This window comes from Colletotrichum fioriniae, assembly GCF_027942845.1.
Source record: "Colletotrichum fioriniae strain IMI 355084 chromosome Unknown scaffold_11, whole genome shotgun sequence".
Lineage (NCBI taxonomy): Eukaryota > Fungi > Ascomycota > Sordariomycetes > Glomerellales > Glomerellaceae > Colletotrichum > Colletotrichum fioriniae.
This window is the reverse complement of record NW_027076847.1, coordinates 386,650-403,922: the sequence shown is the minus strand read 5'-3', so window position 1 is coordinate 403,922 and position 17,273 is coordinate 386,650. Positions and strand designations below refer to the sequence as shown.

At 52.2% G+C, this 17,273-nt stretch overlaps 1 protein-coding gene across 1 annotated transcript; it reads right to left on the bottom strand.

The window, feature by feature from the left end:
* Window positions 1–9,050: 9,050 nt before the first annotated feature.
* Window positions 9,051–11,235, bottom strand: SKN7 (kinase-regulated stress-responsive transcription factor skn7; the record flags this gene model as incomplete). The annotated part of the gene is made up of 7 exons (XM_065758437.1): window positions 9,051–9,502; window positions 9,563–9,761; window positions 9,835–10,710; window positions 10,763–10,903; window positions 10,967–11,039; window positions 11,093–11,109; window positions 11,179–11,235. The coding sequence occupies 7 exons, from the start codon at window positions 11,233–11,235 to the stop codon at window positions 9,051–9,053; spliced, it is 1,815 nt and encodes a 604-aa protein (XP_065612830.1).
* Between the last annotated feature and the right edge of the window lie 6,038 nt (window positions 11,236–17,273).

Genomic DNA, 17,273 nt, shown 5'->3' with positions numbered 1-17,273 from the left:
AAAGAATGCATATCTCTGATTACTCAAGGTCCATGAATGAGTTCATTAGTGGTGTTAAGACATCCAGGAAATGAATTTGGGGGTCTGGGTCCAGTGTGGTTCTGACTGCTAGGAGGAATAAGATTCCACAGACCATGAAGCAAAGTATCTATCTCATTATCCAACGAAGTTGGCGAAACGGAAACGAAGCCGTGCTCTTTCTTAGTGAGATGGTCCCAAAGACCAAAGACCTCAGCACCGTCCTTTGCCTATCTCCTTCAGCTTTTCTTGAAGCTGCTTATCTCCAGACCCCGTCCAGACAAGAGTCACAAGACCAATGCCACTGTGTGTCTAGTAGTCCACCAACCAGGGTTTGTTGTTTGGACCGTGGTGATCCATGATTGCTGCATTAACGAGTAACGTCTTGCGCGCCTCTCTCTCTGGCGCCTTTATGATATTCCCTTCCTTGATAACTGGATCTGCAACTGTTTGTGTCCCGTTGGTACGCCATTCAATCACTTGGGATCCGTAGCCCTCGTGGAGATGGCCGAAGCAGTGAATTCGTGGGCGAATGCGTTGAACCGCTTGCCATAACTTTGAGCAGCCGCAATTGACGCCCTTGCCGTCGACATCGAGGCGGTAGTCTTCGCATGGGACCTGTGGTGGGCCGTGTGTAATCAAGATATCGACTTCCGAGGAGAGTGGCTTCGGACCACGGACCACATTTTTGCCCAGGTCTGAGAGTGTTGTTTTGGCCGGGTTGAATCTGTCTTCGTGTGGACCGTATGAGAACGCGTATCCGTTGAACTCGGGTGTGTAAGGCGAGGCATATAGAGTGAAAGAACGCCCGTCCTTGAGAGTGAATGAATGGTATCCTTCGCTCAAAAGATTGACTCCAGATTGGTTGAACAGGTCAATCGCTTTCTTTGGCTCCTCAAGATCGTCATCTTCATCTGCATTGTTGGCCCACCATGTAGGATCCAGAGATACATCGTGGTTTCCGGGAATTACAAGCTTGAGTTGAGCGTCGCAACTCGAAAGGCTTTTGATGGCAGCTTTGTAATTGGACATGCCGCCAATCATAGTTAGATCGCCGCAGTGGAGAACAACATCTGCCGGAGGGAGCTCCGATGGGAAGGCAGAGTCGTGGGTATCCGACAGAACCAAAAAACGAATGTCGGAAGGCGCCATTATGGTGTTGAGAGATATGAGCGGGCTGGAGGGGTGATAGTTGAGTTGGGATATCAAAGTTGGATTGAGAGATGTAAGCCTGCTGTAAGGGTGGGAAGTTGGATGAGATTCTGTAGCTGTCTTCATATTTCAGGGAACTTGTCGGCTTTATGTAGTCTTGATGGAAACTCAGAAGACGAGAGGTGGTTTAACCTTTGGAAGATACGAGGTCAGAAGATAGCAAAGGTTCCCATACTTCCGTGAATCCACGGTTAGGGGTGGTCCTCAAGGTTTCTGAGCAAATTAAAATATCTTAAGCTTAAGAATGTTATTCTTCCACGCAGTTATCGTAATTAGCCAGTCCCCGGCGGTCCTGTTCAGCGAATCGATTGTTACCTTGATCTCCAGGAGTTCGTGTGAAATAGTGGTCCACAGAAAGTATGTAGGAGAGTGAATCACCTAATTATGCGTGACTATGTCCTAGGACAAGGTTCTTCATCGGAGACTGAAATCAAATAATCACTTGACCCAAATCTCATGCACTGAATCAGCAGCACTTAGTGAATCCGTTGAGTTTACCTCTGCTCCGTACTCCACAGACAATGCATATATAAGACCACATTACTCCACCACGGTAGTGAAGTTTGTTATTCGATTACTCCCCGGACTACCTTTTGGAACAACAAACGCCATGGCATCTACTCCAGAAACTCCCGGCTCACCTCAAAGCCCTAGCATTGTCCGCACTCCCAAACGAAAGTCCATCATTGGATACTTCGGGGACATGAGCTTGGGTGAAGATGAGAAGGGTGGATCTTCACTTGAACCCGAATCTCCAACGAAGAAATCCAGATCTGAAGCTATCCGTTCTCTTGAAGTCATTCGATCGTCAACACCAAGCACAAGCGTCAAGAAATCACTGCTCCGTGGGACTTTTCGATACAGCTGGCCGCCTACCATTAGAGGCGGTCAAACCTTGAAGTCAAGCAGCTCCTCCTCTCAGCAGACTCAGCCTACGAAGTAAGTACCTTTGGAGATTGTATTGTTGGAGATGCAAATTCTGAATTTTGTTTACAGAAATCCAAACCTTACTATGAGAATGAGTGATCTTTACCGCGTTTATGGAGACAATTGGGCTATGGACCCCAAGGTTGAAGATCAACCTGTCGACGTTTCTGAACATTTCTCCGTTGTTACCAGAATCATGGACGAGATTAAAGAGATATTGGGGAAAGCCAAACATGGATGGGACGATATCGCGAGTTTTCTCCTGCAACAGATGGCAGAGGCGGTTTACTCCTCCAATGTAAAGTCCAGGAAGGGCTTGGGCCTTGACATCACCCTGAAACTTTGCATGATGATATTCGAAGGCAACGCAGGCGTAGAGTACACCGAGCGGTAAGCAAAAGTACAGCTTGTACTATCTTGGAGACATTTTACTAAGACATCTCACAGAACAGAAGAGTACCAGGCTCGGCTTGACGCTCTGGTACGGAAAGACGTACTTCCTGGCGAGCACCATGTTCTTCGAAGTCGGAGGGAGGTCGTTCAGCATGCTGCTGCATTTCAACATATCATCAATCAGTTCATCCGTGAAGGAAAGCCAATGACCGAGCCGCTGATCAAAGACACACACGCTATACTCGTCAAAGGGGTTAGTGGCGAAGCTGCCGGCATACTCAGTAGCAAAGAGTTTGGTGGCATCTACCGTGTCGAAGACGTTTTCGTGGGCACTACCAGATTTATCCACCCGAATAAGACCTCCGAGGCTATGGAATCGATGACCCTGAGCCTTCAACAGCATTTGATAACGTGTGAGAGATCACAATCGCTCGATCCTTTTGCAACAGCTGCACAGTATTGCGATCGGTTCGTCAATATTCATCCATTCAGAGATGGCAATGGGCGCATGTGCCGGCTCATTCTTAATGCAATCCTCATCAAATACGCTAGAATCGTTGTCAATGTTGGAGAGCATGGGAAAGATAGAGGCGAGTACATTCAGACAGCCCGTGAAAGCAGAGAAGTTGGTGGTCATGGTGGTGCTTTAGCAACGATGGTTTTGAAGGAGGCCACCAAAAGCTACCGGAAAATACGCAACACGTTGAGACACAGACACAGGGGATAGGCCATAGGATACGGTCCTTATGAGATGCAACTGGTTTTCAAAGTTTACATTTCGAGAAGACAAGAATTCGAGGGGTAGAAATAGAATCACTATCGTTGAATTCTTCTAAAATTGGTTGTAAATCGGAGATCTGTTCACGTTGTAGATAAATGGTGGATTGTTTGTAGGTGAGAAGTCAGTAGACAACAGAGATTTGCTGCTAGGAAGCGGCTCAGGCCAGCAAAGTGTTATATATTTAGTACATGAATAATGCTGCCCCTCAAGGGCTACTTCTGATTGCAGTGTTCACCTATGATTTTACCCATCTGCTCAGCCATTCAAAGCAGTTACACTCTGGATATGAGGATATGAGAAATGCAAAAAAAATATGATACAGCCAGCCACTTGCAAGGCGCCGTAGGGCCAAGCTTGTGTTCATATTGAACGGCGCTTGACGGAAGCTTGACCCGTCCCTTTCAACTATTTCATCCCTCTTCATATCCCCTTCATCCCGCATAATTCCTTCTCATATCCAGAAATCAGACCACTTACACCGAAATAAAGTCCCAGATCCCGGAGTAAACCACCCGAAAGCCAAGATCGAACCCCTTGAGCCAGCACGTCAACATACTTTACCAAACAAAGTCAAACGCCACAGCATGCCGAGGCCTACCTACCTTTTGCGTCTGATGCATGCGGTATGGTCAAAAAGGAAATGGCTCACGGCAGTGGCACGTTGAAACGGCTGACAAGTTTTGTTTTCCAAGTAATGGGGTCGGACCGGCTGGTGGTCCAGACCGTTACACGAAAGGGAGAAGTTGAATGGAACTAAGCGGCTCTGTGTGATTGGCTTTATTTACGCCCACCTCACCTCCGAAGACGTGCATGATAATGCATGCTTGCTTTGTATACGAGGCCAGTCTGTTTTTTGACTGGAGTCCTCCCTTTGTCCCCCATGGGTATGTTACCCACACGTATCCGGACTAGCTGAGACTTTAGGCTCTATGACCATCAGATGATATGGGAAACGCCTAAAGCAGGTTTGAGAATCGCATGTTCTTCTCCAGTTAGTTTTTGTCTTTTTCTTTTTTGAGGCTTGATGGAGACGTCGATGATCAAATTGTAACAACATTCCCAGACCCTGGATTCATGGCTTACAGTAGTCTCAATTCTGGAAGAATGTGCATGACGGTAAGACTTAGATTTCTTAGGTACAGAGACAGAAGAGAGTTCGGAGTCGCATTGGGACGTGCTGATACGAGGGAAATACTGAAAGAGCGTCATAAACTCATAGGGTCGTGGACAAGTCTTCTTACAAGAGAACTAAAACGCCAAAAAGTCATATCAAGAGTTGCCCGCGTGTGTTTGTAAATGGGATCTAGAGCGGTCTATGCAATCTATATGCTGTTACGGCCGTGTGACATACGACATGCAGATGAACCTGGTCTATTCTAATTCTGTTCTTTCCAATTGCCTCCTTTTCGATGCAAAATTGTGTACCAGCTGTCAAAGCGGAGGTCCTCTCCGACAGCCCTCTAGACTTAGGAGAGAAAGGTGCGGCCTGGCGCAATTTGCGTATTCAAGGTGGGAAAGTGGATTCAACGAAATCCTTCTCTGCCGGGACTCCACGATTTTCTACTTGTCAAAATGAACCAGTTGACGATGAGGCATCCTCAACACAAGCACGACGTTACACGACATGCCTCGAAGTGGACGAAAACGGCTCTTTTCACACTTACACGTGCAGGTGCAGAACGGAAGACGTTATGTTTTCAATACCCTCTGACCAACGGGCATTAAGGCGCTTGGGGAGGTAGGCAGTGACAGTACACAATTTTTCTGCGAGTGACTGACACCTGTCTCGTGAACTGTCACCCAGAGACCCGTATGGCTTGGAAAATGCCACCCTTAATTGGGTTAGACAATCAGGTCATCGATGAGTCTTTCCATCTCTAGTGTATCTCTTTCTTTGCTTTTTCTTCGCTTCTCATTTTAAAATGACGGAGTACCTACCTATGAACGAGGTATTCGCACTCTCTAAACCCTCACGTCGCTGGCGGAAGGCTTGGGAGAAGTCCGTTGGAAAACCCGGTTGGTAATGCCGAGATAAGCAGGTAAGACACACACCACCAGTTCCTAGGACACGGAATGTGGTCTTTGATATTGATTGTATGTGAGAAAGGCGGTACTGTACCGAACCTCCCCCTTCCCCATACTTGTAGTACCTCTCACTCGCGTGGGCGGAATCTTATCTACCCAAGAACTCACACAGATTCTGTTGTAAGTCCAGGCAATCAGATTTTCTCCCAGAAATCAACGAAGGGAGTGAGAAAGGCCGCCGGGAGATTGCGACGGAGCATTCTCCAGTTCTCCAGGGTCACACCCACCTGGGCTATTCAGCCAGCCTCAAACACGAGACACTTGACTGATCACCCAAGACCGATCCCCCACGAGCTGGTTCTGGGGTGGAAGGAAAAAAAAAACAGGGCGGCACCGGCGGGCTGATATTCAGAGTGAATCCGCGGCTGGATATGTTTCCTTGAACTGGAACACTCGTTCACCCCTTTTCTTGGCACGAAACATAACGATGAGAGCCTGAGAGGTACAAGAACCCCGAGCAGACCTAATCTAGGTTGGCAGACATTGCGACTTTGAGAGACCTGACCCCGGCCCGAAGCCCACTATATAAGCGTTTTCTAATCCTCCCATCACATCTCAGAAAACCTTCGATAGTATGCTACATCTACGCCAGGACGATGAGCGACGGCAAAGGTTCTACGCAAACGTGTCTCAATCTATCCTGTCTTGTCCCATTTACTCGGCATCGACTTTTCCGATATACTGGTTCCCTTCGTTTTTGGCACCTTTGTGCGGCGCTCTCTCTACAATACGAGCTCACCTCGCCATAATCAGCCCTCCAACATCACCCTGGTCTCTAGAAAACACAAGAAGAAAGAGGGACAACAGGATCCCCACGCCGATTTGGACCAAGAAAGAAGGAAAGGAAGAAAAAAAGTCTAGACCGATCCAACAAGAAAAAAGGCTGGGCCCAGGCCCGCTGCAAGTTCCCGTGGGAGGAAGGGCAAAAGCGGCTGGCGGTTCGCATACATTGTAAGTGCGTGTAAGTGTGTGTCTGCATGTCTGCATTTGTGTGTGTGTGTGTAACAACCCAAAACACACACCACCTCCGTCATATGGACCGCAGTCTCGCCCACACTTAGCCGCACCCTGCAGGAAGCAGTCTACCCTCCAGGCTCCCCCCCTCCCTTGTAACGAGATTCTTTGCTTCCTTGTGCCCTGCCCCTTCCCCATCCCATGCCTTGCAGGATGCAGAAAAAAAAAAAACTAAACTTAACAGCAGCACAGTATAGACACGATGCCCTGCCGTCGGGGTTACCGGATTACGGTGGTTGTTCTCACTCAATGAACCGTTTGGTGAGCGAAACAGTTTCGTTTCTCGCTGCGGTCGCCTCGCCGTCTTGTCGCCTGCTGTCCGGTCCCTCAGATCCCTCTAATTAGAATCTTTTCACGCTTGCCTCTTCAATCGGTAAAGAATCCCCCTTCCAGAAATTTGGAGCCAGACTAGCCTCGAACAAACCCTCCCGCTAACCCGCAAGTCAAAAAAACCATACGTTAGTCCGTACAGCGCAAGCCTCACATATCTCTATACGCTGGAAAGTCACAAACGGAAACCTCCCGCTCTGTCCCCCGTTCTGGTTCCATGTCAAATTTCCTTCATTCGAGCAACATGCCAAGAACTGGCGCTACCCCATTTCCCTTGAATCCCGTGCTTTCTCGAAAAGTCTTGGTCTCGTCTCATCTCGCCTGGTCGGCTTCGGTTCGCAGCCAAACGAGTACCTACCTACGTGACCTACCTACCTTACTTAGCGGCCAAAGGAAACTCATCGTCAGCAAGCACCTCGGCCGCGGGAGTCTGGGCTCATCATGGGCCCCGTCATGGGCTGGTCTGGTCCTGGCCCGGACTTCCATCAACGGCCTCGGAAGCTCAAAGAGCACAAGCCGCTTACACAAACAAGAGTCCAGTCTGGCCCATGCTGCCGGCCAGCGCCAGCCCCCCTCTTCCCATCCCATTTTCTCGTCCAAGGTACGATGGGCTGGATGGTACGGATAGACCTGCAGGAGCATAAACTCTCGTGGCTTCCCACATCAGACGCATCGCTCTCTCTCTCGCATACCCTTCTTCCTTCTGTTTCCTCCTTCAAAGCCTCCATCGACGTCAAAACCCCAGAAGACGATCACTGATCGACCATCCTATTCCCCGCCGCCGCCGCCGCCGCCGCCCTCCCAACGTTCGCCGATCTCTCGGATCATCTCTCCAGATGTTTTCCTCCCGTCATGTCGAGATCCACCGGCGATAGATCGCTTTCAACCCGTCATCTCTCTGCAGTCACAGTGGAAGATTGATAATACAAACGGTGGACAATCCGACGACAAACTCCGTGGAGCGCAGAATACCCATCCATCCAGCCCTACGAACCGACGACTTTCACCACCACTACACTATCCCCGGCCGAATTTTCCGGAAACCCGCCCACCCCCGAAAAAAAAACACCAAGAAAGAGGAGCAAAGAATCCCAACGGTCACGGTGTGGGCCAGGAGTGCACAGGCGTAACAGCGGAAACCCTTTCAGCTTCAGACGAAAAGTCCCATCTATCTACGGATAGATTCTAGACCCGTCGGTACCTCGTGGACGGTGGAACAGGTGCGGAGGAGATGATACGCAGAGAGAGAAAGGAAAAGAAAGAAAAAACATTCCAGACCGTTCCGGGCCTCCTTGGCAGGGACCCCGGCATATCAGACCACCCGGGCGCCACACGGCCGGGCCTAGACCTCGCCCATCGACCATCCATCCCGTCCCTCCATGCGGGGTGTACCGCGTACCGTAACTGCAACACCACACACAGACACCACCATCCCCAAGCGTCCCGCCTGCAAACTGCGCGCCTATCCCGTACCCGTACCCGCATGGATTGGGGGTCCTGCACCCTTAAGATCTGGCGTGAACCTGAGTCTGGGCGCTCTCTCTGGCCAAGAGATTCCAGTCTTAGTACGGAGTAGAGGCAAGCAGCCTCTATACAGGGGAGGGCTTACGGAAGCCTCAAGTATCTTACTTATCCACAGGGCACTTTGTTTGGCAGGTCCGAGTCTGCCGTGCTGACATACAACCAAAGGTGGTACCGCCATCGCCAAAAGCATCACGTCCCGCAACTTTGCGACTCCTTCTTGTTCAATCAACATCACTCCCATCAAGTCCATCCATTAGTGAGGGCAAAAACAGCAAGGTATATTTATGACGATGGGTGACATATGCCCCGTGTAGCTGACAGCTGATATCTTTTCAAATTCGCGTTTGACCACCTGTGGGTTCAGAAATGCGAACCATGATACTCCACCAACTCCGATCACCGAATTTCTCCTCGCAAGGTCGGGTAGCTGTCACCCACCCTGCTCCATTCGTTAGACCCTCGCCGATTTCCAATGGGCGACATGTCCTCTCTTGGGACATCATCAGTCGCTCCGCCTGAGGGGTGTGTGGGTGGAATGTAACATCGACTACTTTGCAACTGTCCTATTCTTTTCTGAGTTGAGACAGTTGTCATGGGTCTATCCCCTGGCTTTCAAAGACGGCGATGCGAAAATCACGCGCAAGGGAGACTTGCGTCCCTCCTTTTCAACTTTATACGATGCTCAGCATCCGCTTAAAGACATCTCGACATCACACCGTTGTGCGCGATGGGAGAAAAGGTTGCTAGAAGCACCGGCGAACCTCGTCTAGGCGTATCCACCTTGCGGTCCGTATAACCTTTGGCGCTTCTCCGGTCGGTCATCGCCGACGATATGATCAGGCACACGCATTTGCTGCATCCCAGGAGGCATGTTTTGGAACGTTGGTCGCTGAGCAGATGTTGGCGTCATCACCATCTGCGCAGTGTTCGCCATCGGGTATCCAGTCTCGATGTTTGTCACGTTCGGTGATGGCTGATGCATCTGTGCGGGCGAATGCCAAGACGCTGTTGTCGCTGGTGACTGGCCAGGCGTGGAGTCGAATTTGACTTGGGGGTTCATCGGTGGCGCCGTCATGTTGTTCGCGTGAAGCTGAGCAGCGCCGTGGCCTACGGCGAGCTCATCTGGCGGGGCGTTCTTGAGGAGGTGCGGCACATGCTTTCGGAGAATGCGCAGCATGCCGTCCTTGGTAAACGGTTTGGCCAACACGTCGTTCAAGCCTGATGAACGGAAAGATTAGTATATGTTGCTCACGTGTACAAGCGCCCTTCAAAACTTACTCCAGTTGAAGTAGTGGCTGATGTCTTCGGGGCGGATATTCGAGGTCATGGCGACAACAGGAACGTCGGGGTGAACTTCACGGATGAGCTGTGTTGCGGATACACCATCCATCTGCGGCATGACGATGTCCATGAAGATGAGATCGAAATGGCCAGACGGAACCTCTTTGCATCTGTTGACGGCGTCGATGCCATTTTCCTATCACGAGTCAGTATCCCACATCCATGATTACCGCCAGGCTTGGCCATCAAAACAAAGGTAAGGAACTCACAGCAAGCTCGACAATACACTCCATTTGTGTCAGGAACTTGGAACCGATCCTCGAACACGTCCTGTCATCCTCGACCAAGTACACTCGCGGTTTCTTGTTGCCCCACAAACCCTTATCGTTCGTCGACGGCGGCCGTGCTGGCGCAGCAGCGGCAGGAGCTGGCGTTGCCGGTCCGGGTTCCGGCTTAACGACGGGTGGAGCCTGGAAGTCGTTCATTGGCAAGGAATTCAGCGTGTATGGGATGTTGTTGAAGTGGTCCTGGGATAATGGGTCGATGCCTACGTTCTCACCTACAGGATAGACGAGGTGGCGCATGTTCATGTGCTCAGGAAGCATGGGTGGCATCCCGGCATTACCAGGCTGGAACATGAGAGAAGAAGCGGAATCGGGCGGAGAGCTTTGCGCGTACATGCCATTGAGCCTCTCGAGCTCTCGATCGTATCCGCTGTTGGTCGTTACGCTGGAAAGAAGCTCTCTCGCGCGTCGTAGTTCGGGAGGCTGATCGTCCATGGCGCCTCCGTTCATCTGCGGGTTTTGGCCAGGGTATCGCTGTCCCCTCATTCTGTCTTCGGCATGCGACATGAAGTTGAGCATCTCGTGTTGCGATTGGCGCTGGGCGTCGATGATCTTGTGCATAGTGTGGACTTCATGGACAAGCGTCTTGTTGGTCCGCGCCATTTCAGCAACTTGTTCTTGCAGTGCCTGCACCTGCTGTTGTTGTGCAAATAGCGTCTCTTGGAGCAGATTGATGGACTGGTTAGTAGTGAACTGGTCCTCCGTCTGCTGCGTTTTCCTTTGAGCTGGAGCCTTTCGTCTAATATTGTCCAGATTGTCTTTTCTATCAGCCCGGAAAGCCGAGTGCTTGAACTCCCACGCCTGCGTGCATTGTCAGCGATGTAGGCTCGGCTCGAGGCGTTTCGTCCCTTACCTGCTTCCCATAAGGCGATTCGTTGTTCTCGTCATTGCGACGCAGCTTGTGGAAGTCATACTTGTTTAGCTGTCGGACGAAGCTTGAGAAGTTGCTGTGCTTGAAGTGTTTTGGGAGAATGTCGTTGGTGAATTTGTCAGTCTAGCAGCCGCAAGTCAGTTTCCCAGTCCTTTGTTCCACCGCCGTATTTCAAGTTCAGCGCACCTCTAGAATGACAAAAGTGTCACCTTCATTTCCCCATCTGACAATGTTCGCATAGGCTGGGTCCTCCAACATCCTATCGCGTCTGTTAGCAGGCGGATAATAGCCAATACCGAGGGGTATTCGAACTTGTAGAGTTTGCGAACCTGCGCACAGTAAGTTAGTAAAAATATTCATAGCATTTGATGGAGCTCAGATCTGGGTTGCGGGCTTACAAAATCGCTCGAGTTGCTGCCACCGCCTTGGGCGGCGACATTATCGGGCTCGGGCATAATGGGTGCCGAGGTCGAAGACGAGAGATTGGTAGACGATGCGCGCCAATTTCGTCAATCGGACGATGCAGATGACGATGGGGAGTTCGTAAAATCGTTCGATGGGCGATCTCGACAGGGCTACAGGTCGCTTCAAAACGGTTTCCAAGCTGCTGAACAGACCAACCGTTGCTTCGGGAAGAATTCTTCGTGTGCACGTCGTTACAGAACGGATTAAGAGTCCAGGCGAATCCAAGGATTTGGAATAGGAGTGGGCGTGAGGTGAGAATAGGCCAATCTCCACCGAAGCTTTCGTAGCAATGTGACGGTATCCGGATGCGGTCGCCTGGGGGAATGGGGACTAAAGTAGATAGTAAGGGATCTAAGACAGCAGAGAGTCCTTCAGAAGGATATGCGGCCGAAGTGTATCCAAAAGGCTTTGTTCGGTATAGTGCGCAGGAATCGAGGGAGGGCGCAGTCGTGAGAGACGTTGGAACGGGTCGCCGGCTCGATTGAGCAGAGGTTGAGGTTTCGCAGAGTCGAAAAGACGAGATCTAGGAAACTGGGAACTGGCGCAGGGCACCAGATGGATGGATGGATGGATGGATGGATGGCAGGCCCCGACGTGGAGCAGGACCTGGCTGGTGCGTCTTTGGTGCTCTTTCTGGTTTTTTGGCGCTGCTGGTACTTCGCTTCGTATGTACTGCTGGTTCGTACTCGACTGGGACCCGGCCGACGAGGGAGAGGAGGTACGGGGACGGGGGCGGACAGGGGTGTGGGAAGGAGGCAAGGATGAGGGGTGTGGACGTGTGGTGACTTGGGTGTCGGCGACAGGGAATGGGGGTGAGCTGGATATGCTTGGTTTTTTGACTGCTCTGCTTGCCCTGCTTCTGCGTCTGTCGCCTGCGTGTGTGTGCGTATGTGCGTGTGTGCGTCTGGGGGTCTGAAAGTGGGAGAGAGAGATTCAGATGGGAAGAGTCGAGAGGTGCAGCGCGGCGGCCACGGTGGGATGGTATTGGGATGCGCGGTGCAGCACCAATGCGGTGCTGGCCTGACGTGCGAGCGAGATTGCGGTGGTGGTGTTGGGTGTCCACGGGTGATTAGCGCGCTGCCTCATATGCAAGTCGCTATTCAAAGGGACGGATAGGTTATCCGGTATGGATTGCTATGTGGTGCTGGCGTTCGCGCTCGTGCTGCCGCTGCCACTGCCGCCGCCGTCGTCGATGGCTTGTATTTTTCTTGTCCTGTGTCGACCAGCTACCTGATCACAAGTCAGGAACCCAGAGCGCCATGAAAAAGAGTAAAGACTCGATTTTGAATAATGCAAAGGAGCACCCACTCACTTGGTGGGGAGGCGGCTCGATAAGATCACGGTGGTGATGCCCTGAGAAATGCGAGCGAGGTGATGCCCTGGACGAGAGAAAGCCGCGGGAGCAGACTGACAGGGGTAACCTGAGGTGCTAAGTTAGTGCTGAGATTGAGCCTGGCAGGATCCGGTATTGAGGTTGATGAAAAGGGAAACTTTGGCCTGTGCCAACCCTTTCAGCGTCTGCATACGATGTATCAGAGAGAGGACGCGGACTCTTCAATGCCACAGCTGGTGTTCCTGTTTCTGATCTATCTGTTGAATCTCGAGTCTGATTTTCTTAAACCTGGGAATGGTGGATGATACCCTCGAGCCAAATGGGTCTAACTGGAGATGTTGGGTGGAGAGAAGAGGCGAGCACGAGGACGGTAACCCTGTGCCTGTGTCCACTGCCCGTACCTTACGGATACCTCGTTCGAGTCGTTCCAGTGGGTATGGGCACCGTAAAAAGAACGGGAACAAGCGGACGAGTTGTCTCAATCTCAATCGGCTGGTCCTGCTGCATTTCCTGCGCGGCGCGGAAGGGAAGGGAACGCGGGTGCGGTGCGGGCGGCAGGTGCCAGGAGCAGAAAAGCGACCTGGGCCGTGGGGCGGCGGGCAAACGGACGGGGGAGAAGCCTGACGCCTGAAGCCCCGAATCCTGAATCTCAAAGGCTGAAGCAGCGCGTGGGAAGCGGGAAATGTGAATGTGATTTTAGTGCCGTATTGCTGTGTATGCGAATTTGCGACCCGGGAAACCTCATTAAACACGGTAAAAGGACCTTTCGGAGGAGGAGGAGCCGGGGGGGGCAACTGGCAATCTGGCAGCCCTGGACTGTCAATGAACCCCGGCCCCGGTCGCCGAGTCGCGAATTGTCGAATTCGAGGTCCCAGTTCGCGCAGCTCATGGCCCTTGTGCCAACTACGGTTGCATTGGAAGTGGTTAAGCTGCGATGGGGACAAGAGACATGCGAATCGTGGATCAGCCCTTGTTCACAGTGTGACAGTGTCTTCTTTTTCTCCGCTCCTGGGATTCGTCCATTTCGGATCCACAGCGGACCCCACACATGGGACGTCTCCAGTTGCTGCCGGCTGCGCGGGCCCACGGATGGTCCGTGTCGGAAACAATGACCTCATACTGTTCTCAGAACATGGCAAGACGTCTGACGGTGTGACCGGTACGTAGCTACGTACCTACCATCGCAAGCCCTGCATGCACGCTTTTTTCCCCATCCGGGAGTACCTCGGTACACTAACAGGCACCACCACCACCACCACAACTTGCCCTCCTCGTCGCCCGATGGTTCATCAAGCCAATTTCAACATACAGACGACCTCAGTGCTCACAAACAGATGGTCCAAAGATGGCTACGGCTCGCCACTGAACAGACTGACCATTTCGACGGCATCCTCCAACAAGTATAACAAGTATAGCAAGTATACCATCATTGCCGCTTGTCCCCTACCTATATGCCTCAGGTTAGCAGAGGGTATTACGAACTCCAACCTCATCTATCGTCTCCACCACACTCTCACCATCCGCGTCTCTCTGCCCGTGTCGTGTGTTGCACCTGTCAGGACTTCCCCGGTTCGACTAGCCGACAAAACTCGGGCTAATAGGCGACATGCAACCCAGACAAGCCAGATTCCGACACTTAATCTTCTCGATAGATCAGAATCATCGGAGCTAAGAGCACGTCTAGAGTCACTCGTCCCAACTTGCAAAGCACGGTATGCGCGCCTTACGTAGACGACATGCACTCACAGAGCTTGTCAGTACAGTTTGAAAAGTCATCTGGCCAAGATTTGGTCTAACCTGTTGGCCCATGCAAGCACTGGCAAGCTACCTACGCGGGGAACTAACTTTGACCACGGGCTGACAATTCGTTAGTAGGGGAATGGCACCTAAGCTCCGAACTGCTGCTCTGGACCCTTGCTCTCTGTGTCGTGTTGACCTGAAAACACCTCGCATCCTGACTCTCCGACTCCTGGTCTGAACCCGCAAGGCGATCCAGATGAATACTTAGCTACGGAGTAGCGTGCAAAGACGCATGCTCGCACGCACACAGTGGTCGTCCCTCACACCACGAATAGGGAGTCCGAGACAATGAGGAACTCGGGTTATCCGACGCTGGGGGCCAACTGGCGCCGCAAAAGCAATTCCGGCGGGCAAACAACCACCAAGCTGCATGCCACACGGCGCGATGGCTTCTTTTCAAAGACCCTGTCGGCCTGAAAAATCTCGTGCTCGAGTAAGCCATCCTCTCGGCGACCTCAAAAAGACGGACGTACATCCGAAATATGCAGTAGCCAATAGAACACGACCGGCTATTTCCGCGACACATGACTCCTGCTGCGCTGTGCGAGTGTCCTGTCTAGGACCAGCGAGAGCAAAGACAATTGCAGAAATTATCTTGTCTCGCCGAGTCCTGGAATGCATGCCATCTCAACTCTGGGCGGCAAAGGGTCCTTCCTGTAGTGCGGGGAGAGACGGAGAAACGGTTTGGGAAACCCTCTCGGACAAAGACAAACCTGGAATCAAGACCCTTCATACTGTGCTCCAAGTCAACAGTCGTTGTTCGCCAATCGAGTGGATGCCAGTGTGATGGGCGGTGGATTTGGCAACCTGACCGGCTTGCTGCACCACCCGCCCAGCCATCATCCTGAGGATGAAGACAGCAACGATCCGCGATGGCTGCCTCCAGATTGGCCAGCCTTGATTAACTGGATCTGCTCAAGACGTCCTAAACGGGCGTCTGAGTGTTGTCGCGCTGCCACCATCTGACGAGCAGTCCGGGCTACTTGGACAATAGGTCCTCCACTCCGCTGTCCATTTTCGGCCAATCCTTCCATGAACACGGTGGGTGCGTTCTCGCCCGTGTATTTCGAACGTTGACGACCTCAGCGGTCTAGGGTTTACAGCATCATTGAGGCACACGATAGCGAGATATCACGTTGACCTCGTCAACTGCAAATCAATGACGCCGGTAACTGATACGCAAAAGCTGTGTTTTACACTTTCGAGCCTGTCCCCTTCAATTTCTCGACAGTGTAACGCAGTCTCCCCATCTTGAAGCGCATCTCGCTGATCCCAATCTATCGTCCGGGGTAACCTTTCTCTGCTTTCTAGAAGGCATTGCGTAAAGGGCGTCGCAGCGCAAGCCTGCCTCGTCAGCGTGTGCAACATAGGGCAGACCAGACTCGAGCACTGACAGCAGCCGAAACCCAGCTATATGGGACCGCACTTCGGTTTGAACCGACCGCCTAATAACCTCCCTCGCCAAAGGAAGCTTAGATACTGCCTGTACTGATAGTTCAGACGGGCACACGGCATCGTGCTTTTCCAGCCGTACCTTGCGGTGCATTCCCCTCCATCCGGCCCATGCAAGGGGTCCCAGCGAAGGACATGTCGGCCGATTGGGCTGCTCAATCCCCGGAATACTTCAGCGTACGGACACGATTAATTGAATTAGCTCAGCGGTCCCAGGCCGATTCCGAAACGGACAGCATTCCATCCGGCGCCAAGATCGGCAATCCAAGAAGTTGGACGGAGCCACGGCGTCGCCAAGGGTTCAACGTCGCCAAACGGACAACTAGGATGCTATCAAAGCATGCGGCCGGCGGAGGTGACGCAGCTCGCGCCGAACTTGCCCTTCTTAGGTTGCCAACTAAAATTAAAGTACACGAAACTTTCAGTCAACCTTGAAGCTATCATCATCAACATCATCATCATGGACGTCCGAGCGGCAACATGGCCAAACGTGGCACACTTGCTGATGGAGGCTGAAGTTAGCAGACAACTCCAAGCCGGCCTGTCCCATCTACATAGCGACGCTAGCCCCATTATGACGCAACTGAGGGGACGCTGCCAGTTCTGCACGGGTCACACCATCCACACCGTGACCTTGGCGCCCAGGACCAGGATCCATGAGATCTCCCGACCGATGAGAGAAGGAAAATGATGAGGCGGGACGGTAAGATTTTTCACAGCGTCAGGTGAGGGAGGTCACCGTCAAACCCCTTGGCCCAGTCCACTGTCCACCAAAGCTGCCGAGGGGCGTTGACCCCATTTGGCGAAACTATTCCCACCACAGCGAACGGTGCAAACTGCAAAGTCTTGCCAGGCCAGGGGACCAGCAGCACGTTTTTACGGCACGACGGCTGCCCGCTTCACCGCAAATACCTACTCTATTCGAACACCGTGCCGCCAATCACAGGGTCGGGTATTTCCCGGCTGCCTCTCACTCTTGCCGCACGGTACCGCACCTCTGGCTGAAGGGTCTCAGACCGTCTACGTAGTGCAAGCCTGAAATCCTCCACTCCTTGTCGCACGTCTCCATTTGCTGGATACCTGCGGCGGGGGTTACAAGCAGGGGATCGACATTGGCGTTTCCGAAAACACTTCACACCCGCCGGATCCGAAGTCGAACACACACTCGAACACCCGTTATAGCCGCCCTATCAGCTGCTGGTTGGTGATCGCGTCTTGAGGCGCAGAGAGCCGCTGGCGCGGTGAGCCTCCAAACGCATCCGACGTTTCTGAAGATACAGCTGCCGTTAAGCCGAGAACACCAGCAACGTTCCCACAATGACAATCCAATTCAATCTGTTCTGACGAAATCTACAAGGTGAGACGACTAGAGGACACTCAAGATGGGCTTAGACCCATCTAATTAGATTACCTTTCCACGTCTTCGTCCTAAACCGAGCCAAT